The sequence below is a fragment of the Lissotriton helveticus genome, chromosome 1_1 (assembly GCF_964261635.1).
Source record: "Lissotriton helveticus chromosome 1_1, aLisHel1.1, whole genome shotgun sequence".
In the NCBI taxonomy this organism is placed as follows: Eukaryota; Metazoa; Chordata; class Amphibia; order Caudata; family Salamandridae; genus Lissotriton; species Lissotriton helveticus.
The window spans coordinates 286,829,175-286,856,910 of record NC_136057.1 but is presented as its reverse complement, the minus strand read 5'-3'; the positions used below and the strand labels follow the sequence as shown (position 1 = coordinate 286,856,910).

At 47.5% G+C, this 27,736-nt stretch overlaps 1 protein-coding gene across 1 annotated transcript in view; it reads left to right on the top strand.

Moving 5' to 3' along the window:
- Nucleotides 1-27,736, top strand: part of LOC144796503 (aldo-keto reductase family 1 member C1-like) — a 224,778-nt gene that overhangs the window by 181,327 nt on the left and 15,715 nt on the right. The window contains exons 8-9 of the mRNA XM_078668206.1: nt 6,891-7,056; nt 24,153-24,235. Coding sequence (XP_078524332.1) covers nt 6,891-7,056; nt 24,153-24,235 — 249 coding nt within the window. The remainder of the gene's footprint in view (nt 1-6,890; nt 7,057-24,152; nt 24,236-27,736) is intronic.

Sequence of the window (27,736 nt, the reverse complement as noted above, 5' to 3'; positions counted from 1 at the left end):
AGCGACGGGAAAGACACCGGAATAGCGGCGTTGCAGCCGGAAATCCTTCAGATCCACGACCAACAGGTCGAACTACTGATCCACCTGAAAGACTTGGAGAACTGCTCTCGTCGCCACAATGTATGGATTAGGGGAGTGACATTGACTGATGACACGAAGGACCTGTTCAGCTTCTCAAGGGACATTTTCAATCACATTTTGGGGCGCTCATTGGACACGGATATTCGCCTGGATAGGGCCCACCGTGTGGGTCCCCTGCGCTCTGCCATGGCCCCACCTCCAGACATCTTAGTGTATGTACAAGATTACCGCACCAAGGAGGAGATTCCTCAAAAGGCCCAACAGCTGCACCCTCTGTCCTTTCGAAACCAATCACTGGTTCTGTTTCAAGATTTGTCTGCCCTCACCCTGCAGAAGCGCAGAATTTTTAAGCCAGTCACAACTTACCTCCAACAACGTAACATCTCCTACAGCTGGGGCCACCCGTTTTGCCTCGTGTTCAAATTGGACAATAAGCTTTATCAGCTACGTTCCCTGTTGGCGGCCTGCCAAATACTGGGCATCGACCCACCTGCTGAGGACAGCGATTCAGCCAGCCTGGCTGTGGAACAGGGGGACTCTAAGCCCCAATGGCGCCAGCAGACTGCGGAGACGCAGGGTGAAGAAGCCTCCTGCAGCGGAGATTGTGGAGGTTCAACGCGCCGCTGTGGAAGCGGTCTCATCAGATCTAACTTCTACCAAACCTGGCTGACTTTTCTAACCTTTTATGGCCGACTGTTTGCTTGCTCTTGGCTTTAGGCCGTTGGCGGGAGGGGGGGGGGGGCTAAAGGGAAAGTTGATGGATTACCTAAATTACTGTATTACCAATCACCTGCGGATGATGGACAATATGTTCGAGTATATCTTTTTTCAATTTGGGGGTTTCTTGGTAGGGGGTTTGTTTTAGGGGGGTTTCCTGCTCTTTGTCCACTGGGCGCCCAAGACTGGGATAGATGCCCTCAGATCGTGCTTGTTGGGGAGGAGCAAACTCCGGGCCCTTAGGTCTCTTACTGCTAGCATGCTCTGCCACCTGTCCACGAACGTCACAGGGTAGATGCCGGACACAGAACTCAAAATACTCACACTTAACGTGAGAGGGCTAAATAACCCAGTTAAGCGCAGAGCGGTTCTGTTATGCTTAGAACAATCCCATGCAGACATTTGCCTCCTGCAGGAGACGCATCTCTTACAAAGAGAATGCCATCGTCTCCGCTCTCGGAAGCTTCCCCTTCAGCTTTTATCCTCTAACCCTACCAAGACAGCAGGAGTTGCCATCTTGATGACGCATAAGTTTAGGGGTAAATTCCTGCACAAATCGGCCTATAGATTTTCTTTATGCGACACTACGTTTACTATCGGCTCCATCTATGCCCCCAATGAAGGTCAGGAGAGGTATTTTCACACAGCTGTCACGGAGGCCACTACTGCACCGGACCGCCACATCGCGTTGGGGGGAGATCTGAATCTGGTCTTTGATAATAATTTGGATAGATCGTATCAGCGCACCTCCCAGTCTGGTACCCTTTCCGTAGAGGGACTGTCTCGTTTAGGTGAGCTAGGCTTCAGGGACCTATGGCGCAGTTTTCACCCCAAGGAGAGAGAATATTCTTATTATTCTAGTGCGCACAAAACGTACGCCCGCCTAGATTATTTGCTTGCGGACTCTCCTACTTATGCGCTAGCTACTAAAGTGGAGATGGGGATTGAGTCCCGTTCTGATCGTGCCACAGTGACAGTTGTCCTCTCACTTCCCCCGGCTCAGCACGCGCAGCGGACCTGGCACCTCAGGAAGATGTTATTACATTGCAAAGAGGTGGTTACACGGATACAGCGCGCGATCACAGACTATCTTGCCCACAATAGTAACACAGACACCACGATTACGACACAGTGGGCAGCGCTGAAGGCCGTCATAAGAGGAGAGTTTATAGCAATCTCTGCGCAGAGAATGCTGAATGGCAATGTAAGCGAGATGACCTCACCCAGCGGACCAGGGAGCTAGAGCAAATGCACCAGAGGACAGGGGCTCCTAGGGTATGGAGGCAACTGAAAGTGATTAGGCAACAGCTAGCAGCTATGGATCAAGATAGGCCGGAGTTTGCGGGTTTGCATACTACACTGGAGGAGATAGATGTGGGCGCTTATTAGCGTACAAACTGCGCGAGGTTAGGCAGCAGCATAAGGTGCAGGAAATCCTTCGGGGGGACGGTAGGTGTGTCACGGAAGACCATGATATCGCCAGTGCTTTCAGTGATTTTTATGCGGACCTCTACTCCTGCGGTCCCTCTGGTGACCTGGATGGGGATGCTTTTCTTGCCTCCATCCCTCTTCCAGCCCTCACAAAGGATCAGGTGGATCATCTGGAGCGGGACATCCGGCCGGAAGAAGTTGTTGCCGCCATCTCACGCCTTAAAGTGGTGAAGAAACCTGGGCCAGATGGCTTTCCAGCGAGCTTTTTAAAAACGTTTTCCACTCTGGTTGCCCCTCTTCTCATGCGCCTTTTTAATTATTTTTCGGATCCAGGGGCGATCCCGGGTGACCTCTTGGAGGCCTCCATCGCTGTCATACCAAAGCTTGGAAAAGACCGGTCACAGTGTGGGGCATATCGCCCTATTTCTCTCCTTAGTGTTGATCATAAATTATATACAGGGATTTTGCCTGCCCGACTTGCGCCCCACATGGGAAGCCTAATCGACCCGGATCAGGCCGGGTTCATCCCCGAACGACAAACCTCTGATAATACTAAACGGGCTTTACATCTTATATAGAAGACTACACGCAAGGAGGGGGAGAACATGATGTTGACTATCGACGCCGAGAAAGCGTTCAATAGGGTCCACTGGCCCTATTTAGAGAAAGTACTGGAGAAGGTGGGGCTGCGGTCAAAGTTTCGAACGTATGTGCTGAACTGTTACAAACTCCAGACGGCCACGATATGCGTTAACGGCTAAACATCCCCCCGGTTTTCTACCGGGAGGGGTACGAGGCAGGGGTGCCCATTGTCGCCCCTCCTTTTCGCCCTCTACATGGAACCGTTGGCACAGAAAATGAGTTTTAACCCGCTCGTGACGGGGATCAGATTCGGGGGTTACGTCCATACTATCAGCTTATACTAAGACGATGTCTTGCTCTCGTTGTCTCAAACGAGGGACTACTCCTTACCCGCGTGTTTCGAAGACCTGGAGCTATTTGGGCGAGTCGCTGGGCTTAAGGTTAATATGAGCAAGTCAGTGGCCCTTGACCTGTCCCTAGAGAAATCCACTCGGGACCTGCTGCAGGACTTGCTCCCCAATGGGCACCAGAGCAGTCCCCTATTTGGGGATTCAATTGGCCCCCTCTCTGCTAGATACAGTTAATATCAATTATGGCCTGCTGAGGCAAAAGATTCGACAGGGGTTGGGACGGTGGAAACACTATCCATTGTCTTGGCTAGGCAAAGTCACAGCGGTCAAGATGACTGTTCTCCCTCAGATCTTATATTTATTTCGCACTATCCCTCTCCGGCCTCCGCTGGAATGGATAAAGCAAACACAGTCGGACCTGGCGCAGTTCATATGGAACGGGCGGAAACCGCGCCTGAAGCTGCAGTTGGCGATGCATCCTTCGGAATGGGGAGGGATTCGGCTTCCAGATTTTAAGCTCTATTTTCAGGCTGCTCAATTACGTCTCTTGATAGATGGGAGTCTGAAAAACACTGGCTGTTCCAAGTCCAAGCAGTGTCTGGTAGGCCACTGCAAGAAATTCCTGTTCTCCATAAGCAGGACAGACCCCTTTATCTGTACGCCTCCTATATTACAAGGGTTCCGTTGGAAGTCTGGGACCACACCAACGTCAGCCATGAACTCACCACCTTCCCGTCTCCTCTTACCCCTATCATGGACAATCCTGATTTCGCACTGGGAATGGATCCAGCGGCCTACGCCAGATGGAGGCCTGCGGGGTACCGGTATCTCTTTCATTTGTATACGGCGGAGGGAATAATTCCCTTCTTGCATTTTAAGCAGGAATATGGCCTGCCAGAAGCGGAGAGGCTTCGATACCTACGGGCACGACAATGGGCGCTTAACCAGCAAGTACGCCCCGTGGCGGATAGGCATCTCATGCCCTATGAACATTGGTTAATCACGCGCACAACGGACAAAAAATGTATATCAGACCTATATAGGAGGCTACAGGTTAAATACACGCACACCTATAGTGCTGGCAGGGCGCGCTGGGAGAGGGACCTAGGCAGGACGCTTAGTCGCAAGGAATGGGAGGGAATATATTACAGAGCGAGGCATTCTGCATATCACATGGGACTCATGGATACACTCACCAAGATCGCGACTTACTGGTACTATATCCCCGAACGGCTCCATGAAAGGGATCACACTAGGGACCCAATGTGCTGGCGGGGCTGCGGTCAGGTGGGCACACTGGTTCATTTACTTTGGGATTGCGCGCAGCTCCAAGGGTATTGGAAGCAGATATTAGACAAGGTAGACGCGCACTTTGACACAGAGGTTCCCCGTTTCCCATCATATGTCCTACTGGGACTACCGAATCCCTTGACATATCGGTTACACTCCCACAGAGGTCGCCTGATTGCGATTGCGCTGGGTTCAGCGGTGCAGAATATTCTTAACACTGGCAAACTGCACATGTTCCTACATTTCATGGGTGGCTCCATCGCCTATGGTTAGTGCTTGGTATGGACAAGCTGTCGCTGACAATGGCTGGAGAGGGTACCAAATATGCGGAGCTGTGGCAACCCTTCTTGCCCTTACTGGCCTCGGAATTCCGTGAAGTCACTTGTCCTCGGTATCTCCGATTATTGCGCCTCTCGGAGACAGAGTAGTTGAGGCCCGGTGGGAGGTGGTTTGGGTATGGATGTTGACGGGCGGTGGACATTGAACAAGGGTGGGTGGGGATGGGCAAAGGTTTTGGTTGGAGGGGGGGGGTTCTTTCCCATTACAGGGTTGCATATATTAGCTATCCTCGATATTCTAGATTTGCACCAGTACTGATGGACTTATTTGATTCTTGATTCTTACTTTTCGTTCCACTAACGATTGTTATGGCTATGTCAGTAACTGTGTGATTATCTGTGTGGCAATCCTTCAATGAAAATGTTTTAATACTAAAATCTTCAACTGTACCATACAGGATTTTGGAGTGGCGGGTCCTATTTTTACCTCAGGAAATCACGAATATCAATTATAATATCAGACCTTCAGTTGTTATCAAATGAAGATACCCTGCCAGTTTTTCATGCCTTGTCTTAAAGTGAGCACATACACAACACATCTTCAAATGTGTTCTCAATACACTTTACTCCAGGACACCAAACATGATTTGCAGATGACATGACATCTAGATGCCTGAGGGAGACATTTGCATAGCCTTGATAGCCTTCGGGAATAACCAATAATTGTGGCTTTTTTGTAGCACAAAGCTTGCTAGGCTTTGCACATAGAAGCAAGCTTCTCTTGGAAAATAATTTTCTTGACAGAAGAAAGATGAGAAGGAAAGAGTTGATGCCGTCCAATTAATCAAGCATGACATAACTACAGAGGGGTTATCTATTAAGCAGATGGATTCCAAGTGTCCTGTCATCGGTATGTTTTGCAGTCACAAAAAATGTAATCACACTTTGTGATTCAGAATTTTTTGCAAAGTGCAACGTTAACTTATTGAAAGTAGATGGAAGCTGGATGCTGTGACTGGTGTCCACCTCAATGAGAAATCAGACCTAGTACCCAGCATACCAGCTAACCCTAATTGGGGTATGGCATTGGGGACATATGTTGGAAGTTAGGACACACACATTCACAACATGTAGGATCATGATTATCTCACAAACAATACACATGCAACATGTAGGGTACTGGAGTCTAACGCGGGATCCTACCCTCACACAATGCGCATTCTGCTGGATGTTTTCACGTTTGTCTTCCATTTTGGTCACTCGACAACAGGTCGGGACAATCAAAGTAGCATGTTATTACAGTCTAGTTCTATAAATGACAAGATTCAATGACCCCTTTGACTGTTGTGGAGGTTCACCCACAGCATGCAGCATCTCTCCGAATTTCAAATGCGTCACACTCATGGCAATCATAGCCTTCACGCTCATGATGACTCACCCTAGCACTGTGTACGTCACAGGAGTTCACAAGCCTGTAATAAGGGTACCTGAAGTTTTCAGATAGGGTCAGTCATAACGACACACTTTCAAGTTCTGTTCACTTCTATTGGTAGTTATCGGATGATGGCAAGTTCAGTGCATTTGTACAAGTTAAGGACGTATTCTGTGTTGGCCAGAGGGGCTATGCTTGAGACGTTTAGAATAGATGGATACTACATAAGGACTGCTACATTGTGTCGTCAGCTTACGATATGTATATAGTTGTTCGCTATGTGCAGCTGATTCACAGCGACACTGTTGTTTGTGGACAATTTCTCGCTGAAAAGCTTGCATTTTTCACAGCAGGGCCTGGGAAAGGGTCTTTGTGGCTCTAGGTCATGCAAGTATCCCCCCCACACGGGTGCAACATTTGCTGGTTGTAGGACCAATGGAACATCTACCTGCAGGTGGCGCTCTAGACAACTGCTAGTTGACCTTTGTTCTTTAACCCTTCCTGGAATGGAATCAGTAATTATTTGTAGGACACCCTAAAGTGATGCAGGATTCTGCACTCTCAATCATACAAAGAGCAACGCTGACACAGATTGTGTAATGTAGGCAGGTCAAGAATGCTGAGATATTGACCATGGTACAGTCATATGTTATATTAAAGTTTTTTCAAACCTGTGCATATCAGTCTGTTGCACTAAGTAAGAAAAGATTATTGCCTTTTCTCATGCAGGATTGATCAAAATTCCCCGATGCTCCTGGAAGACCCTGTACTTGTGAAGATCGGGCAAAAGTACAATAAGTCACCAGCCCAGATTGCCTTGCGCTACCAGCTCCAGAGGGGCGTTGTGGCCTTAGCTAAGAGCTTCACTGCTGAGCGCATTAAGCAGAACCTCCAGGTGAGAAGAAAAGTGAGGGCTCGAGGAATGTTTACTGCGGTTCGTTAATTCTGTAAGGGTAGTAGCATTGTAGGAGGCTACATGGTAGCCATAGAGAATAACCATTGTGTATTACTGGCAACTTGTATGAATGAATGAATCATCTTTATTGTAATAATTATTTAAAACCATATACAATCTTAATTAAAAATGTTTGAATAATTTACATTCATTTTGCATGAGAGGTTTGTTAAGTACTTTTAGCCACTGCGCAGTAGTTTCAGAGGACTTTGTGATAGCATGTTTAAGAGAGAGTGGTGATTAACACAATACAACATTAGCATGAATCCAGCATAGATGAATAGTGCATGGAGATTCTAGCATTGTATGGATCCAACATAGTCACAAAGCCCTGGAGAAGAGGAAGAGTCCTGATAGTCCAGGTGAGTAATATAAAACAGGTATTAGTCGTCTGAATGCGAAAGACTTGGGGAACTAGGTGGAGAGGGCAATCAAGATGAGGCTATGATTAACCAAACAGTGTGATGAAGGAGTAGATTGTTTTATGAATTTGCAGTCGTCTTTTTCCAATTTCCAATGAGATGTTGGGATTTTCTCATTCAGTCGCCATAGACCTGAAGAGATCAACTGTCATATGTCTAACTAGCAGCCCGTCCCAACGTTGTCTGGGTATGAATTGCTGCCGGCCAGTAATATATTGTTTTGTAGGATTTCGTTTTGATAGCATTTCTTATCTGTGACAGGCCTGTGAAACGCTCCGATTCATAGTGCACTGCTGATGCACTTAAGAGTGCGCGTTCAGTAGTGTGTGAACTCGAGTTTCCCTACTATATTTTTCCATGCAATATTATATAGTGCGAACTCGACAACATGGCATGAGCACAATTTACATTACAGAAGAACACATTCATTTGTGGTAGGCACGGGGAGACAAAGCGATTTGCCTGGAATCACAGGATGTTGAGCTGATGCCGAGATTCGAACGTAGCTCCCCAGCTCTAAAGTTCGCAATTCTAGAACTTGTGGCGGGAGGTGTGTCTAAAAGTGTATGTCGGTGCTGGCCAGGCCCGGACTGGCCGTTGCAGGCACCGGGCATTCCCCCGGTCGGCCGCAAGGGTGGGGGCCGGTTTTGGGCCCCAGGGGGCCGGTTTTGTTACAGGGTCGTTTTTTGCAGCAGAGCTGCAAAAACGGCACTGTAACAAAATCGGCCGAAAACCGGCCCTAGCAAAGAGCGCGGTCGCACCCCTCCAATCCCCCCCCCCCCGGGGGGAGGAGGGGGCGGCCAAGCACTTTGCCAGGGCCGGTTTCGGTTCTCAGTCCGGCCCTGGTGCTGGCCATCAATGAGAGAGACCTGTGCATTTTTCAAATCGGTGGTGAAAAAATATGAGTATGTTGCTGGAGATGTTGGCCGCCGTGCCACCAATTTACTTACCGGGGGATGGTAAACACCCATTATTCCGCAACTTTCTTTCCGCAGACCATCACTCCGCATACTTTCATTACGAAAGTACCATGACTCCGCAATGCCATTATAACGCATGGCATTACATTTTATATGCTTTTACCACGCATACATTTACAACGAAATTCGTTGTAAATGCATGAATGGTAAAAGCATGTTTTTTTAAAAATGTTTGGATAAGGTAAGTATGGGTATAGGGGTATATGTTTTGGGGTACTGAGGTATATGTTTTGGGGTGTTTGGGTATTTTAAGGGCTCAGATATAGTTTTGGGTTATGGGGTACAGGGGTAGTTTTAGGGTTTAGGGATAGGTATGGGTTTTGGGGTACTGGGGTATTTTTAGGGTTCAGGGCTAGGTTTGGGGTATAGAGGTATTTTAAGGGTTCAGGGCTAGGTTTGGGTTTTGGGGTACAGGGTTATTTTTAGGGTTCAGGGCTAGGTTTGGGTTTTGGGGTACAGGGGTATTTTAGGGTTCAGGGGTAGGTTTGGGTTTTGGGGTACAGGGTTATTTTTATGGTTCAGGGCTAGGTTTGGGTTTTGGGGTACAGGGGTATTTTTAGGGTTCAGGGGTAGGTTTGGGTTTTGGGGTACAGGGATATTTTAAGGGTTCAGGGCTAGGTTTGGGTTTTGGGGTACAGGGGTATTTTAGGGTTAGGTTTGGATTTTGGGGTACAGGGGTATGTTTAGGGTTCAGGGATAGGTTTGGGTTTTGGGGTACAGGGGTATTTTTAGGGTTTAGGGGTAGATTTGGGTTTTGAGGTACAGGGATATTTATAGGGTTCAGGGCTAGGTTTGGGTTTTGGGGTACAGGGGTATTTTTAGGGTTTAGGGATAGGTTTGGGTTTTGGGGCACAGGGTATATTTATAGGGTTAAGATGGGTTAGTGTTTAAGGGTGTTGGGGTATTTTAAGGAGTAAGGGTGGGTTATGATTATGGGGTGCAGGGGTATTTAAAGGGAGCAGGGTGGACACCCTGAGCTGGAATGTACAGAACCTGGGAAGAAAAATCTATGAAATATTGGGCACAACTCTCGCTTTTTTTTCCGTAATCCCACGCCCGCACCCGCCCACGCCCCCAGCACACGCCCACAGCACACGATATGAGACATGGCATGAAGGGCGGAACGTACCACACGCCCCCAGCGTTTGTCACGCCCCCAGCACACGCCCACAGTACAACGCAGACATGCCCACACGAGACTACTTTGCTGGCACGGTTCTTTTACCTTTTAAATGTATATGGTGGGCGTATGCATAGCCTATGTCCTTCCGCTGCAACTGCCCTTTCCAACGCTGTATTGGGTGTTGTGATTGGTGCTGTGGTTCCTGAGATTACCCGCCTCAAAGGTTTGGGCTCTCTCTTTATTATATTAGTATAGATATCTAAACAAATGTGTCAACAATATTGAGGGAAAATGAGGCTCCTGGAAGGTTAGTGAGGGACAAACAGTTCGGTAAGATAGTTTGATGAATGAGTATGGCCTGATGTTGTGCACAAGGCATGGTATTTTAACTGTCACTTATATACTGGGAGCAAATGGAGGGATTTCGGGGCCAGTGGGATGCAATCATTTTTTTCTCCGACCGAGCAACTGGTAAGCTGTATAGTTTCAGCACTCTCTGGAGTTGTGAAAGAGATATATCCAGGAGACCATTTAGTTAGTATACTGTTACATAATCCCAGTGTGACATGATCAAGGCAAGGATTAGGACAATGTTTGGGAGCAGCATCAGCAGAACCCCTTTTAGTAGATATAGATGGTGGAATGCCCCGTTGAGAGCCCATTTATTTAGGAAAAAGGAATGCCACATTACTTTCATACATCATACCTAATATGTGTACTTTATGAATGTGGGCTGAAGGAGAGCCCAATTCCCTTGGACACACTAGAATAATTGAGCTGGAATGAATCCAAGGGCAGAATTCCAGTTTTTTTTTACTGTTTAGGTATAGTGCAACATAGTACAATTATATCTATAAATCCAATAAGATGCCAGTTTAGTTATAAAAACTGTCTTTAATGACGAGCCTAAGACAGAATATACAATATAACTAGTCACAACAAATGAATAGTTGTTCTCAATAAATTAAAGATGCCTAAAACAATCCTAGCTATTGACGATCTACTTCTAATGACTATCTCAGAATACTGAGTATTAAAGCTTACATTAATCTCCAGCTATCATGTTACACAAGTATGCAAATTAGGTTTGATTTTCGCAAACTGAACAATTACTCAGTTGGTTCTCTACACAAAAATTACACAACACTGTTAGTAGTACTGTAAAAGGAAATGTTACAGGTCAGTAAAACTTTAGGCTCCAATGATCCAACAACGATTGTATTTTTGTTCTTTAAATGCAGCTCTCTATGAAGGTCCAATAATTTAGTAACTTGATTGGAAGAGTCATGCTCTCCAGACAGATAATGAAAGGTTATGTGACACTTTTTGGACACTGATCAATAAACAAACCTTTCGAATGATGGGGTCTTTAACTTGAAAAACTGGGGTAGCAGCCTGTTACATGAGAGATACCTTCTTCATCAAGATTGCTTTGTTGATACGTTTGGTTCAATTTTGTTATATTTGAATTGTTGTAAATGGCCCGTTTTGCAGGGTTATCCCCAAACATTTTGCTTCTTCCTCCTGTTTTTTCCTGACCTGTGTTTGTTGGCTCTAGAACTCTGGGCACTTTACCACTGCTGATCAGTGCTAAAATGCATATGCTCTCTGTGTAAATTGTTATTGTGATTGGTTCTCCCTGATTGGCATATTTGTTTTACCAGTAGGTCCCTAGTAAAGTGCCCTGAGTGTGCCAGGGCTGGTAAATGAAATGCTATTGGTGGGCTTGCAGCACTGATTGTGCCACCCACATGAGTAGCCCTGAAAAGAGGTCTCATGCCTGCCACCGCAGTGCCTGTGCGCAGTTTGTTAACGACCATGTTGACTTGGCAAGTGCACCCACTTGCCAAACCCTACCCTTCCCTTTTCTCACACATGAGACACTCCTATGGTAGTCCCGAGGTACCCCCCTGGGCAGGGTGCAGTGTATGTGAAAGGTAGGACATGTACTGGTGTGTGTAACATGTTTTGAATGTGAAATACTGGCAATTTCGTTTTCGCTATTGAACGGCTATCTTGCCCCATAGGACCGAATGGGGAATGCTTTGTAACATTTTACAGACACCCATTCGATCTGCTTGCAATCGTGTCCAGATCCTCGAAATCGCCACAGGTAATCTCTCCATAGCGCTCCATTGTGAGCCTCAATACTTACAGCTTGGCACGAGACTTAACCCCTCCAATTATCGGCAACGGAGGGAGGCAACCTCTCAGGCATTAAGATTGGCCTATCCTGATGATGATCCCATAACCGTTGTTGGGGCTCGAAACGTAGTTGACAACATCTTAACTCCGACTCTTAATTCTTTTTTTTTTTTTTTTTTTTTTTTTTAAACCTTTATTAGCAAAAAATATAAGACAGATATACGCCTACAACCCACTGGGCCGGCTAGCACAATATCACAAATCAACGTAAAATTACACAGCTCATCAGCCGACAACCAGGGGTCCGGCAGCCATGGTGCACGATATCAGTCAATTCCTGAACGACAGGATATGGAAAGGTTTCATTTTTAAAACAACCAAACGAGAAAAAACGAAGAGGAGAAAAAATAAGGCTATGCTCTAGTTGCGTTGTCTGTTCCATATGATGCGGGGAGAGACAGTCCAAAGACATTATGTAAAGACAGGAGAGCCCTCAGGAGAACAAATAAAGGGGGGAGGGGGGGAGAACGGGGACCCAGAGCCAGTGAACTATCGATAACACAATACAGGAAGGAGCCGAAACGCATAGTCAAGGGGAACAAGGCACGTCAGGGGGATCAATGAAAGGGGGGTCACATATATCCCCACGGAATGAGTTCCATTGGTCCCATATCCTACCCCATTTTTTGGGCCTGCCACGAGAGATATAAACAATCTTCTCCCTGAACATGCACCAATCCATGTTGTCTTCCCACCTGGAGACCGACGGAGCCCTCTGGGAACCCCACTATTGTGCAATGTCCCTTTTCGCAACCATGTTCCCCAGCGTCACCCATTGAGTCTGAGCAACATTACAATCATTCGGTTCCCATACATTCAATAGACAGCGCCTGGCTTCAGGTAGCAGCTGAACATTCGTGACCTCACCCATCACTGCATGTATTCCATTCCAAAAAGACACAACCTCCGGGCACTCCCACACAATGTGGAGGAAGGTAGCAAGCATACCACAGCCCCGCCGACACAGTCCATCCTCAGAGAAACCCATACGCATCAATCGGGGACCCGTGACATAGACCCGGTGCAGAATTTTCAGCTGAACGAGCCGCAGCCGCGCCGGAATCGCTACCTCTTTAGGAGAGGATATCGCGGCTTGCCAATCCTCGTCATCCAATTCTAGCCCATCGTTAGTCCAGGTGCTACGTAGGTGAACAAGCAAGTCCGATCGAGTATTAATAAGTTTCTTTTAAATAAGGGAGATAGTGCTGTCTGGAACATGTCCGTCCAGCACCCTGTCTTCCAGGGGGGAGCTCTCCGGGATGTCAGAACCGGCCGGAAAAACCGACCCAATGGCATGTCGAACCTGAAGGTATCGAAAAAATTCCGAGGCATTCAAACCATATTCCTCCTGTAGCTCGGTAAAGGTCTTCGCTCTATCCCTAACCCAGAGATCACCCAACTTACTGATCCCGATGAGGTCCCATCTATCAAACCCTTTTGAAGTCCATAGTTCACCCAGCCTCTCCGCGGCAAACAGAGGGGTCGCTCTGGTCAGCCTATCTGTCCATCCAGTAGCCGCAGTCGCGCTGCCCCATACCCGTACCGCCACTCCAGTGGGTCCCGTCAAATTCTTCCTAGCACCTCGGGAATAAAATGCCCTGTAGTAATCCCCCCCGGGCAAGAGCCACCGGTCCATTTCGAAAGCCGGATTCGGAACTGGACCATACATAGCATGATTTACGGCACTCAATTGAGATGCCCAGTAATACCGTCGTATATCAGGTAATGCAATGCCCCCATCGTACCAGGGTAGCGTGAGCTTAGCCAACGCAATACGGGGTCGGCCAGCCCACACTAGCTTCCTCTGGAGGCACTCAATTTCGCGAAAGTAGCCAGCCGGCACTAAATCAAGTGTGTTTTGCACAGCATACAGGAACCGGGGAAGAGACATCATTTTAAACAAAGCTGCCCGTCCCAAGGGGGATAAGGGCAGACCACACCAAGCCGCGACGTCCGACCGAAGCCGGGCAAGCGGAGGCAACATGTTCCGGTGATACCGTAATGCAGGGTCAAGAGAAATATAAATCCCCAAATACTTAAAACCATCAGTACAAACCGGGATTGGGCATACTCGGGGCAAAGAAAGAGGATCACCGGTAAGCGGAAAGATACAGGATTTGGACCAATTAATAACCAGCCCAGAGTTACGTCCAAAGGAGCGCAGGACATCAAAGAGGACACCCAGCGACTTACGAGGGGACGTCAAATACAACAAGATGTCGTCAGCATACAATGATACACGGTCCTCGAAGCCAGGGGACCACCGAATACCCTTTAGGGAAGGTTCCCATCTGAGCCAGGCGGCAAGAGGCTCAAGCGCAAGTGCAAACAACAGCGGAGACAAAGGACATCCCTGCCTCGTGCCTCACCCAAGAGCGAAGGGCTCCGAAGCTCTACCATTAACCACCACCTGCGCCAACGGCTGTTCATACAGGAGTTTAATCCATGCAATAAATTTCGGACCAAAGCCGAACTTGGCGAGAGTGGCCCACAAATATGGCCACTCGGCTGTATCAAAGGCCATCGAGGCATCAAGAGAGACCAAGATGGCCGGTTCACTAAGAGACCCCGCCCTCGCGATGACGCCATGCAGACGACGAAGATTGAGGGCATTGTTGCGCTGGGGGATAAAACCGGACTGATCCGGATGAACCAGTCCGCTAATCACCGTCGCCAGTCGATTTGCCAGTATTTTAGCCAATATCTTGGGTTCGGCATTTAGAAGTGAAATAGGGCGATACGATGAGCAGCACTCGCGGGGTTTGCCGTCTTTATGAATGACCACAATAGAGGCCAGCCTTTGGTCTCTGGGAAGAGATCCAAGGTCACGCGACGCCGCAAACATACGCAGCAAATACGGCGCCATTTTATCTGGGCAGAGCTTGTACAGCTCAACCGGTATACCGTTGGGGCCCGTAGCCTTCCCCGAACGAAGAGAGCGAATAGCGAGCGCAACCTCATCGACGGAGAAATCAGTCTCCATTAACGCCCCGTCTGACTCCGAGAGACCGGGCAACTCAAGATCACGAAGTAGCAAGCGCGAGTCCTCCTCCGGCAAGCCCGAAACCGGCGCGTACACGACCCGAAAGTGCTGGGCAAACACCTCAACTATCCCAACCGGGTCCACGACCCGCGTCCCATCGACTCTCTCAACCACAGGCACAACACGATTCATTCTATCACGCCTATCCAGCCAAGCAAGCAACTTCCCCGCTTTATCACCCACATCATATAAACGCCCCTGCTGCATACGATGCATCGCCTCAGCCGAGGCAGTCACCAAAGCCCTGTAATCAAATTGCTTAAGAGCCAAAACATGCAATATCTCAGGCGTAACCCCAGCCTCCAACCGTTCCTCCAACCCAGTAATCTCAGACTCCAAACTCACCACCTCTTCTCGTTTACGCCGCTTCTCAGCAGCAACCAGGGACAGAGTCTGACCGCGGATCACAGTCTTATAAGCCTCCCATAGGGAGACCGGGGAAGACACAGATCCCTCATTTTCGGCAAAATAGAAATTCATGCATTTGACCACCTCAGATCTGATGATGGGATTCTGAAAGTGCCATGGACTGATTGGGGCAATTCGGCCCCCAGTCCCCAAACAGATATCTAAGTGGAGCCTTTTAGGGGGAAGTGGTCTGAGATCCCTCTAGCCAGGTGTTTAATTTCACGCACAGAGAACAACTGCACCATCGGCACGAGGATATAGTCAAGTCTCGAGAGACTTCCATGGGCTCCCGAGTGGAAAGTATACTGAAGCCGGCCAGGGTGCAGTTGTCTCCAACAGTCGGCCAGCCCGAAGGCATCCAAGAATTTCCCCAACCATAACTGTGATGTAGGGAGGAGTCTGGGGGGACTACGATCACTCTCTCCATTCACCACAGAGTTAAAGTCACCACCCAACACCAGCAAACCATCAGGCAAACCCAGAATCACCTCACCCAAATCGGCAAATGTAGTGGATTGCAGCCCAGGCGGAACATAGATCGACAGTATGGAAATCAATTTCCCCTCCCATCGCCCCGTAATGCCTGCATAGCGGCCCCTGTCGTCCAACATCGTGCCATCTATCTCCAGGGGAAGGGAATTCCTGATCAGTATACCAGCCCCTCTCGACCCCGTAGTGAAGCCGGAATGAGCCACCAAACGATAGCCTCTTCTATTCAATGCGTGACATGTATTGCCCACCAAATGGGTCTCTTGGAGCAGGACCACATCCGGGGAACACCTCTTCAAGTATTGCAGCACAATCCCACGTTTAATCCTGTCCCCAAGACCGTTAACATTCCAGCTCAACACCCTAAGCCCCCTACCCCCCATCCTGAAAGAAGACCTACCGCCCCCCCATCTCGAAACAGTCACATGACAGTAAATGTAAAGCAAAGTGCAGCCTTGAAACAAACAAATAGAAAAGAACCCCCCCACCACCCCCAGTGAACCCATGAAACTCAAACCCCCCTCCCTGCACCCCTGCGGTAGACCGAAGAGCCACCCCAACTTGCAGTGTGCCTGTCGCCCCATGAAACTAACCTACAAAAAGCGAGAAAAGTCCCCAGAGGAGGAAGATCCCCAGAACCCCCCCACCCCCGGGCATTCACACAATGCTTGAAACATAGTCTCTAAGCCACTGCAGCGGATCCTGGTTCGCTGATGTAGACTCACTGCTCCTGGTCCTCCACGCCTCCCTCAGCGCCTCTCGTGTCCTCCGGGCCTTCATGTCGCGTCGATAGAGTGTCCAACCAGTCACTAACCACCTCAGGGCGGTCAAAGAAAAGCGCACGATCAGCATGTTCGATTCTCAGACGGGCCGGGAAGAGCATGGCATATTTTAGTCCCAGGTCCCTGAGGCGCCATTTCACACCCGTAAAGCCCATCCTTTGCTTCTGCACTGCCTGGGTGAAGTCTGGGTAAAAACTAATTGAAGCGTTCTCAAATTTAGTGGGCCCATTGGTTCGGGAAGCCTGCAGGATAGCGTCTCTATCACGAAAATTGAAGAGTCTAGCAATTATGGGCCGCGGGGCGGCTCCCGTCTTTGGCTTGCCACCCGGGACACGGTGGGCCCGCTCCACAGCGAAGAATTTACTTAGGCCTTTCGGCATCAGATGCTTGAGCACAAGGTCCTCCACCAGGATATCAACAGGCATGTCGGCAGAATTCTCCGGGACACCCACAATGCGAACGTTATTGCGCCTGGCACGGCCCTCAAAATCTTCCAACCGATTAGCAAACAGATCACAGGTAGTCCGAAGATGGCGGACCGTGGTCTGGAGGTCCGAGACATCCGTGGTCAAACTAGCGGTCTTGAGGTCGAGAGATTTGACACGCTCGTTGGTTTTCCCAAGGTCTGCTCTGATGAGGGTGACATCGATCGCCACCGTATCTATCTTAGCTGCCAGGGTTTCATACTGCTGGCCCATGGTGGATCGGACACTCGCAATAGCACCCATAACGTCTTTCAGTGTTGGCTCCTCGTCATCAGGAGTACCGTCCCCAGCTTCCTCCAGGGCACCACTCGATCCGCCCGGGGATCCTCTCGGTCGAGTAAATCGATCAATGGTCTGAGACTGGGTGACCCCCCCTCGGGACGAACCTCTGGCGCCGCGTCTCTCAACGACTGTTCTGCCCGTCATGACGCGTGAGGAGCCCAAACTGGAATTGCAGAATTCAGTCAAAATGATCTTTGTCGTGGCAGGCTCGGAACTGCGTGTAGACAGGGACACAGCACTAGTAAAAGGCTGACAGCGATAGCAGAATCGGAACTCCGATCGGGAATTGGGCGTTCTCAACAAGGAGCAGAAACGAAACCGAAAGTACACCAGGGCAAAGGGCGTGGCTTATCAGCCGTTGTTGTTCAATTGCCACCTGGGTACCTCGGGGACTCAAGCCCCCGGCTGGCATACGATGTAGGCCTCAAAGTTCAGGGTGCAGTAAGTCCGGTATCCGACGGCCAAATCGATTTTGGAAAGGATCGCTGGCATCAGCAGGGCATCAATAAAAAGTACCCGTCGTCATAATCAGGATCAGTAACAGGATAGTCGCGGGAGGCGGAAGGGGTCTCGGGAGCCCTTAGCTCACGCGTCCATCTTGGAATCGCGCGAAGCTCCTCCTCCCGACTCTTAATTCTTGATTGTTGTGTAGTACAAGATGTGTATTCTCTATCGTGACTACTGTATTCTTTATCACTAAAAAGTCACTTTACCACTACATGCCTGAGGTCAGGAAATCTTTTGAGTTCTAGAACCCCTCCACTTGTTGCTCACTTTATGTTATTGTTTGTCAGTTCATGTTTATTGAATAAGTGAATAAACTAAATAAGGTCCATTGGGACAACAGTGCACCCGAAGCTGATTACAGTTTTGTGGTTATAGCCTAACTAGCAGCCCGTCCCGACGTTGTCCGGGCGCAATTAGGCTTCAGGGCCCCCGCCCGCCCCGACGTTGTCCGTGGGTCCCCCGGAGCTTTCCTCCATATATTGCAGTATTTTACCTCTATGTTTACTTTGTACGCTTTTGTAACCTGCACACGTCACTTTTTCCACCTGTAATGCAGTATTATACCACTATGTTTACTTTGTACACTTTTGTAACATGCACACGTAACTTTTTCCTCCTGTAATGCACCGTTTGGCTCACTTTTGTAATGCTCCGTTTGCTTCCTCTTGCTCATGATGTACGCTTTTGTAACCTACACACGTAACTTTTTCCTCCTGTAATGCACCGTTTGGCTCACTTTTGTAATGCTCCGTTTGCTTACTCTTGCTCACGATTGTCATTTTTGCTTCATTTTTCCGCCGCTCACCGCTCATAAATAAATAAATAAATAACCTACCTCATCCGCCGCTCACCGCTCCTCCCCGCCTGTCCGCCGCTCCTCACCGCCTGTCCGCCGCTCCTCACCGCCTGTCCGCCGCTCCTCACCGCCTGTCCGCCGCTCCTCACCGCTCCTCCCGGCGCCATGTCCGCCGGTGCTCCTCACGTCAGCACGCACGTCGTGGCCGGCGCTTCTTCCAAGGGACTACTTTTTTTCGGTACATTTTTTAAATAACGTGTATTTATTAAGTGTATATAGCCTATGTCCATCTGCACACCCTGACGATTACAACGATGTATCGGGTGTGTGGATTGGCGCTGTGGTTACCGAGTTTACCCGCCTCAAAGGTTCAAAGTTCTTCCTTTATAATAGTAGTATAGATATCGTCCATGACAGGGACCGCTGTTTCTAGTAATATATTGGAACATTTTACAAGCATATCTTTCCATAAGGATAAGATGGAAAAATTGAGTTTGTTTTCCCTGAACTCAGGATTTAATAACACATCTTTTAGTAAAGATGGTTTTTAAATTGTGGGCTTAAAAATACCACTTTTAGAAAGCAGCTTTTTTCTTGTTCAACCATCTTGTGTGCCTCTGCCTGTTTGTGGATTGACTGTCTGGCTTTAGAGTGACAGGGGCTGGGCAGGTTCAGTGGCTCCAGGAGTCTGGATGAGTCAGCATTAGGGCTGCTCTGCATTTGGAGTGGTGGGAGGAGTAGCACCTGTACCTGAATAGGGCTGTGCCTGCCTTCCACAATGCTGGCTCTGCCCCCTTGTGGTGTGTCTGGAGCAAAGGCTCACACTGACAATGGATGTTGTTGCACTCTTCAAGAGTGCCCCCCAGAACTGGTTAAAACTGGGATCACATCCCCTTGCACAAAGAGAACAAAGACATTTTGGGGTATAAGTATGAGACCCAAAACCCCAGACTTTAGATCATTCCTGGAATTCAAGAGGAACCGTTGCCAAGGAGAAGAGCTGGATAAACTGAGGAGAAGTACTGCCCTTGCTGTGTGTATGGGGTTGGCCTGCAGTTGCTGTTTCTGCCAAGGAAAGGGGAAGGACTTTGTTGTGTGCTGTGTCCCCTGCTTGAAGGAGATCTCCAAGATCCTGAAGTGAGCTGGCTGCCTGTTCTGAAGTCTCAGGGACAGAAAGACTTCACCCCCAGCTCCCCTAAACTCCACTGTTCGAGCCTGCCAAGAGGTGCCTGTGCCAGTTTTGGGGCCTCTGGAGGTTGTTGCTGCTGTTTGGGAGCTGAAAGCAAGAAGAAACTCAAAGAACTACAGAAATCGACACATAGAGGGATTGCGGTTGAAGAGTACCGACGCAGTGCCGCTCGGCGCTTCTGCATCCTGGATTTCCATGCATTGTACCTGTGCGGCAAGTTCTTCCGACACATCACCCGCAGACCAGAACCGTCACGAAGAATCGACGCATCACTCCCCGTACAGACGAGATTCGATGCAACCCTTCGTCTGCATGCAGCGGGACTGTCACATCGCCTCCAATAGTTCTCAGGAGTGTTGCATTTCTTTGTTTTCCGCCGCTGCGCCTGTTTGGCTTGTGAACTTTGACGCAACTACCAGTATTTTGGTGAAAAGTCACGCATCCATAGATTTTATGGTACAAGTTCTTGTAACCTTTTGAAAGTCCTATTTTTAACTGTGTATGTTGGATTTTTGTTGTTTTGTTCTTGTTTAGTTTAGATAAAGATATTTTATTTTTCTAAACTGATGTGGTGTCCATTTTGTGGTATTTTCACTGTGTTACTGTGAGTGTTGGTATAAATACTTTACACATTGTCTTTGGGATAAGCCTGTCTGCTTGTGCCAAGCTACCAGGTGGGTTATCAAGGGTTATATAAAGTGTGTATCCCCCTTACCCTGACTAGAAGCAAGGGTGTCTATTTGGACAAAGGTACCTACCTTTGCCAACTAGAGACCCCCATTTAAACAGGAATATTTTCCAACTCTCTGTTCTACTCAGCAAAACAAGGTGACGAAGCCTAAACCTCATAAGGATAAAACAATCTTCAGTCTAAAACCTGAAGAAAGGTACCTCTGGTAGTAATGTCTTTAATCGGTGCAAAGAAAAATATGTGATTGATATTGGTTTTGTGATCTGTAACTAATCTGTAAAGTGTGATGTAGTGTAAAAGCATACCTAAGAAGTAATTTAGGTAATCATTTCTGCAAAATATCGTAAATTCCAAAGTTCTTTAAAAAAACGGGTCAATATTTTTTTTTATATACTATAATTTGCTCCTTATTGCTGCTGGCAAAAATTGACAAACTATCTCCCAACTACATTTTATAGATACAAACAAATATTCAGGTTAAAGCCTGAAGAATGGTCCACCTTGTGGAAATGTCTAGTAAACAATGAAAATACATTTAGCAATACGTAGGTTATGCAGATTTATTTTTGTTCTACCACTAATTTGTAAAGTATGCCCTATATAATAAAATATCTAATATTGATTTGTTTTTATTACATTCAAAACATGATTCACACTTAAGTGCTTTTTTTAAAGCCGGCAATTCTCCTTTTCTGATATCTTAAAATTTGTTCCACATTGCTGCTGGCAAAGAGTGACAGACAATTAACCTACTCGAGAGTATAGATACAGAATTGTCGCTTAAACTGAAAGCTCTGCAACAGCCTCTCTAACCAGCTGATGGTGCTGGGCAAATTGGCAGGATTTTCTCATCAAATTCAATAGTTTCTGAATAAGTTTACATTCCATAAGATAAATTTATCAAGCAGAACTAATGCACAATATCAAAGCGAGTATATAACTTTTCTCAATATGGCTCCAGCAATGGTGCGTTAGAGGCCAAGTATAAAGAGTGTTGAATCCTTTAATGATCCAACAACACTAAAAGCTATTAAATTATACATGCTCCCGAAGCCTTACCCACATCAAAATAAGCATCACCTTCATACCTAATTTGTGTATTGTTTCTATGTATCAAATTTCAGAACAGTAGGTGTAAAATCTATTGAAACAATGCCATCAACATAAACCAGTGGAGAGAGTTGCCACCACCATAATGTGAGAGGAACGCAGTTTGTTTTCTACCAATGAAGAAACAATGAGCAAACATGAAGGTTAAAAAGCATAGGTGATAGAATGCAACACTGCTAGAGACCATTTGCTGTCACGATTTCTCCTAGGGAGCAGCTAGGGTTGTTCTTTCTGTCTAACCGTATATTCTGTCAGTATAGAAAGCTTAATTCACATTCAGTAGTGAACTGTCAATCCCCATTTTGCTTGGCATAAATGAGTGAATTTTGATCTACTATTCTTTGTAGCCAGATCAACTAACCCACTGGGTGCTGTCACACTATTGAATGTTAGTGCCTGCTCTAAAGGCTGTCTGCTTTTAGGGTACTTGTACCCAGTTTTGCAGTTGTTGGAGTTGCTAGCTTATAATTTGCTGTACCCTCAAGCATTGCAAAGGTATGGTAGTTTTTACTTCTGATTGAGAGTTATTTTTATGTGTGATGCTTTGGTGAATGTTCCATGCAGGGCAAAACATTTGGCAGGCGAGTATAGTCTTACGGGGTGGCCAAGAAATTACCTCCAACAATCTGACAGACCACTATCCACCAAATTTAACGATGGCTGCTGGCTCGTTGGTCATCTCTGTACCTTGAAAGCAACCGCTATTTTGGCATTTTCCTTCATGGTTAAAAAATATTTGTGGGTGACCGCTGTTAGTTTTGAAGACTATCCCCCCCAAAAAAAACTAATGACCCCCACCCTGGGATTTTTCCCCCAGAGTGTGGGGGTCATTATTTGTTTTTTCTATCTATGACAGACAGAAATAAATTACACTACACTGCCCACCCTAAATAGGGTGTGCGTTGCAGTGCCCTTCCTCTGACAACCCCTGCTCCATCAAGGTATTGGAGGAAGCGTTCTGTCGTTGAAGCCCCATTGGCTTTGTCGATGGAAACTTAGGGTTTATTAACCCCCTCTCAAGAGAAGAGAATTTCTCAGATTATGTGTTTTGGAATAAGGAATTAAATTGTTTAATGATCTGAAGTGAGAGGGGGTTATTAAACCTATAATTTATATAGTATTTCGATGTCAGTCTTCCTTATATTTATCACAACCTCTCATAATTAATAATTTTGAGAAAGAGGAATATTACTACAACTGGGCAAGTGCCCAGCTCAATGGATAAGGCCACCACCTGCTGGGTGTCACACAATTTATACTGAACCTCAGCTCAATCCCTGCTAATGTAACACAAAGCAGAAAGGCTTTAATCATAGAAAATGTATCAACTATTTGAGGGTGTCTAAAACAGTAGAAACAGCCTCACAAACCACATTAAAATTCCCAAACATTTTTTTACAGCTAAAAATAATTAGTTAAAATCGGAGCAAAATGCCAAAAATATAGGGCCTGATTCACAAAGGTAAACTTAAACGCTTGGTCTAAACTTAGACCAAATGTCTATGGTTACAACTTTGGGAATTCACAAATCGCAATTTACGAGTACTATCTTTATGTCCACACTTGGGGCAGATCTCCGCCCGAGTGCGGACATAAAGATAGTACCCTTAAATGCTCTGTGAGTATTCCCAAAGTCGTAAACTTAAACTTAAATATTTGGTCTAAGTTTAGATCAAACGTCTAACTTTACCTTTGTGAATCAAGCACGAAGTGCCCAATGTAAGTGAATGGCCACAATAGACTGGAACTAAGCTGTAATCTCACGTATAGGAAACTAACCAGTGCCCTCCCACATCTAACAGTGACATTTTTTTTGAAGCAGGCCCTGGACCTACAGCAAAAGAGGAGACAGATATGGAGTAAAACAAAGCAGGGTCTGTCAGTGACCAGGCAGGAGATACAGAATAATTGTTGTATGATCCTGTTTGAACACTGTCAAGAGCACAAAAGATTTACATGTGCCTCAGACAGGCCTATCAAGCAGGATTCGACACAGTTGTGCAACAAGATGGCAACAGCCATCACCCTAAATATTCTAAGGTGCACCTCACCTTCTGGACTACATGGCCTAAATTGGGGTAACTTACTAATATTTAAAAGTGATGATGCCTGTTTTCATCCCTTATTTCTCTCTCTTTTAAAAAAACACTAATCCTTCTGAAACGTATCACCTAGTTTTTACTCCCATAAACCCTTCTGTATCCTCCCACGAATGTTCCACCTCCCATCTGAGAGAGATTGAAGGAATGGCTTCTCCACTTAAGATTTTGTTTTTACCAACTAATGTTTAGAATTTGATGAAATGAGCGATTACCATTAAGAGAGCTGTGCACTGATTGGCCTTACAGTATCAAGCATATAAGTCTTATTTCATAAAGTAGTTGCTCCTCCCCACTTTGAGAAATGTTTTCAGCTAAAGTTTTCACTCATTCACTGAAGTGCTGATTTTCTCCTTATGTTTCAAAATTCAGTAGTTCTCTTCCAAATGTATGCACTGAGAATTAATTATTTTTTTCAATGGCAGGTGTTCGACTTCAATTTGTCCCCTGAAGATATGAAAATTATGGATGGCCTCAACAGAAACATGCGCTATGATTGTTTGGACGCGTAAGTAATTTTTGGGGGACAAATAGTTAATTATTCAATCAAATGGATATGTGTTATGATGAGTGGATTGTTCTTAATGAATTAGGAAATACTACATCAAAATAATGAATGTCCATGTATGTCAGTGGGTAGTCTTCCAAACATTTGAAATTCGTCCCATGAAATACCTCTGATTATTTATAATGTTCCATCTAGCATCTAGCATAATGTTCCATCTGCATTTAGCCTGCTTAATCTCCACTACGGCCCCCCCCGCGGCGGGATGCCTAGCTTTCACCTTGGGGAAGCCAGGACGGGTTCCCAAGGCAAGCGCCGAGATGCCTACGGGTAATCGAGCGCTATATAAGAACGCATAATAATAATAATCTGGGCTGGTACTTTACCAATGACCCCTGCAGTAGACCATAACAAAGAAGGCATAGCAAAAAATGTGTAACTTATTAAGTCTCACAAGTTCAAAACAACAAATGCGTAAATGCACCAGAGGTCCAGCGAGAGGAACCTCCACCGAGTACCTGGGAAGAGGGCCCCATCCAGAGTTGCTCCTCTTTTGCTCTGCAGCAAGTCCATTAGTAGTAAATGTGACTAGCATCCACCTAAGGCCTTCCAAGATGAGAGCTCAATCTGGAGATCCTACCACTGAATCTCAATTCATCCATAGACTGCCTTTCATATTAGCAAGCACAATTACCGATTCCATTTTTAAAAACATTGTTTACAGTTTTATATAGCATGAACTTGACCCGAAGGTATCGGGTATCAGAGCGCTTTACATAGCACCAGTTGCCTTACATGAGGACACTATAATTTTTTTGTTAGGCACGGGGAGATCGAGTGATTTGCCCAGAATCACAGGATGTTCAGCGTCGTTGCCGAGACTCGAACCCAGTTCCCCAGATTCGAGGTCGACCGCCCAAGCGGTTAAGCCAACTCCTCTCCCCATGGTGTTTCGACTGAGTTGTTGCTCCAGATTTAAAAATTTGTATTTGTATAGTTTCACATAGATTGCAGGGCTCTGCAGTCCAGAGGCCTCTGCACCCACCAATTACACAATGATAATGACTTTGACTTTTAGGAAGAGTATTGAAACGCTTTATAACAAACCCCCCCAACTCCTCCCTCCCCCCAGATCGCGCCCATATCACAGAAGTCCATCAAGTTTGTAACTGCACACTCGAATAACACAGCCTCTCCGGGTCATCCCGTCCCCAACGCCAATTAAACATAAAGACCACATATAAATCAGTCCGGCAAACGTGCCTCCACCTCCCGTGGTGGATCCAGTTCTAATCCCCAGTAGTCCGCCGACCTCTTCCATATCTTATAATGTTTGCGTGGGCACCCCCTGGCAAGAAAAACTGGCTGCTCAATCCCCATACAAAAATCTAACCCATTTTTCCACACGGCCATGGATGGGGCCCGGGGTGCCTTCCAGGCCCTGGCAATATCCTTTTTTGCTAGCGTGAGGCCCAATAGAAAGAGGTGCCGTTTATAAAGCTTGCCCCCACTCCCTCCATAACATGCAGCAGGGACAAGCGCGGCGTGCGGGGGAGCTCCCAACCCAATACCTCCGAAAGGCAGAAGTATATCTCCCTCCAGAAGTTATGCAGTGAAAGGCAGCTCCAGACTGTATGTAGGAGTGTACCCTCCTCCCGCCGACAGCGAAGACACTCGGGGGATGCAATCATCCCTGCCCTCCACAGGCGCTCTCTGGTGAAATACACTCTGTGTAGATATTTGAATTGCACTAGCCACAGGTGCGTTGCTATTGCCGCCCCCGCGGGCTCGCAAGAACCTCAGCCCAATCATCCTCCTCCAGATCACCCACATCCACCTCCCATGCACTCATAAGCCTCTGCAAACCGGGGAAACAGTAAATAACTAACGTTTGGTATATGCGGGAGATCTTGCGGTCCAGTAGATCCCCCATGAAGACCTTCGCTTCTATGGGGTTAAAGTCGGGGAGAGACTCCAGGCCCTCCAAACTGGGAGCGAGGGCGTGCCAAAGCTGTAAGTAGCGGAAAAAATGGGATTGTGGCATCCCATATTCCTCCTGTAGATCCTGAAATGATTTGAGTGTCAGATCCGTCATAACACCCCCCAGAACCGAGATGCCTATTGCATCCCATCCCCAAAAGCCCTGCAGTGCTGGCACCTGAGATAGGCGCCCATTGCTCCAAAGGGGGGGTCTCTCAGGTCAAGATAGTTCACCACCCCATCCTACCTAGAGCCTGCCTCCATATGTGGAATACTACCCGCGTGACCGGCGGCAAGGGCCTCTGAAGCGGTGTGGAGTAGAACAGCGTATGTAGGGGATGACTGCCCATAAGCGCCGCTCAACCGCATAGGCCGGATCCCCCCTGTCCCCATACCACCACTCATTCAGAACCAGCAAATGTGAGGCTTGATAATAAGAGAGTACATCTGATGACGCGAGACCCCTGGAATACGTAGACAACAAGCAAGTGCGCAGGGCCCCCCTCACCTTGCCCCTCTCCCACAGGAACTGTCCCAGCGCTGAGTTCACTTGCCGGAACCATCTGGGTGGAATTTGATATGGATGGTTCTGTAACTGGTAGAGGAGGCGGAGTAGCGCCACCATCTTAAAGATTGCCGACCTACGGTATATGGAGAGAGGCATGCGGGACCACACCTTAAGATCTTCCCAGATGCAGTCCCACACCGGGACCAGATTGCGTTCCCAGGACTCCGCCGGCACATAAGTCAGGAAGACCCCCAGAGAATTCAGCCCCCTGTTGCCAATTGAATGGATGCGGCCCGGGCTCCCACTCTCAGTCGACCCCCCGGAACCCACAGTGTTGATTTGTGTGTGTTCATATGCAGTCCTGAGGTCTTCCAAAAGATCTGCAGTATGCGCAGTAATCGCGGCCCGACCCGTCCAGAGCCATAAGGAAAAACAGGACATTGTCTGCGTACAGTGCTATCCTGTCCGAGAGACCCGGCGCCCACTCAAACCCCCGAAGCTGGGCATCAATACGCACCCACGCCACCAGTGGCTCCATGGCGAGCGCAAAAAGATACGGGGAGAGTGGGCAGCCCTGTCGCATACCCCACCAAATGGAGAAAGAGCGAGAAACCGCCCCCCCACCCGCACCAATGCCGTCAGATTAGTATATAGTAGCAATAAACAGGCCAAAAATCTTGGGCCGAGGTTAAGTTTCCGCAGGAGGGCAAATAAATATACCCAGCTCAGGGAATCAAAGGCCCTATCCATGTCGGCCAGTAAAAGCGCCGCCGGCTCCCCCAACTGCCCACTGACCGCCACTGCCACGTGTGCGCATCTGATCTTGTGACGGGTTGCCCTCTGGGGCATGAACCCAGCCTGGTCTGGGTGTACCAACGTGGTGATATGTGGCAGAAGCCGGTTGGCCAGTGCCTTGGCCAATACTTTTGCCTCCATGTTCAGAAGGGAGATGGGACGATATGAGGCGTGCTGCTCCAGAGGTCTACCCGGCTTGAGGAACACCACCACCTCCGCCT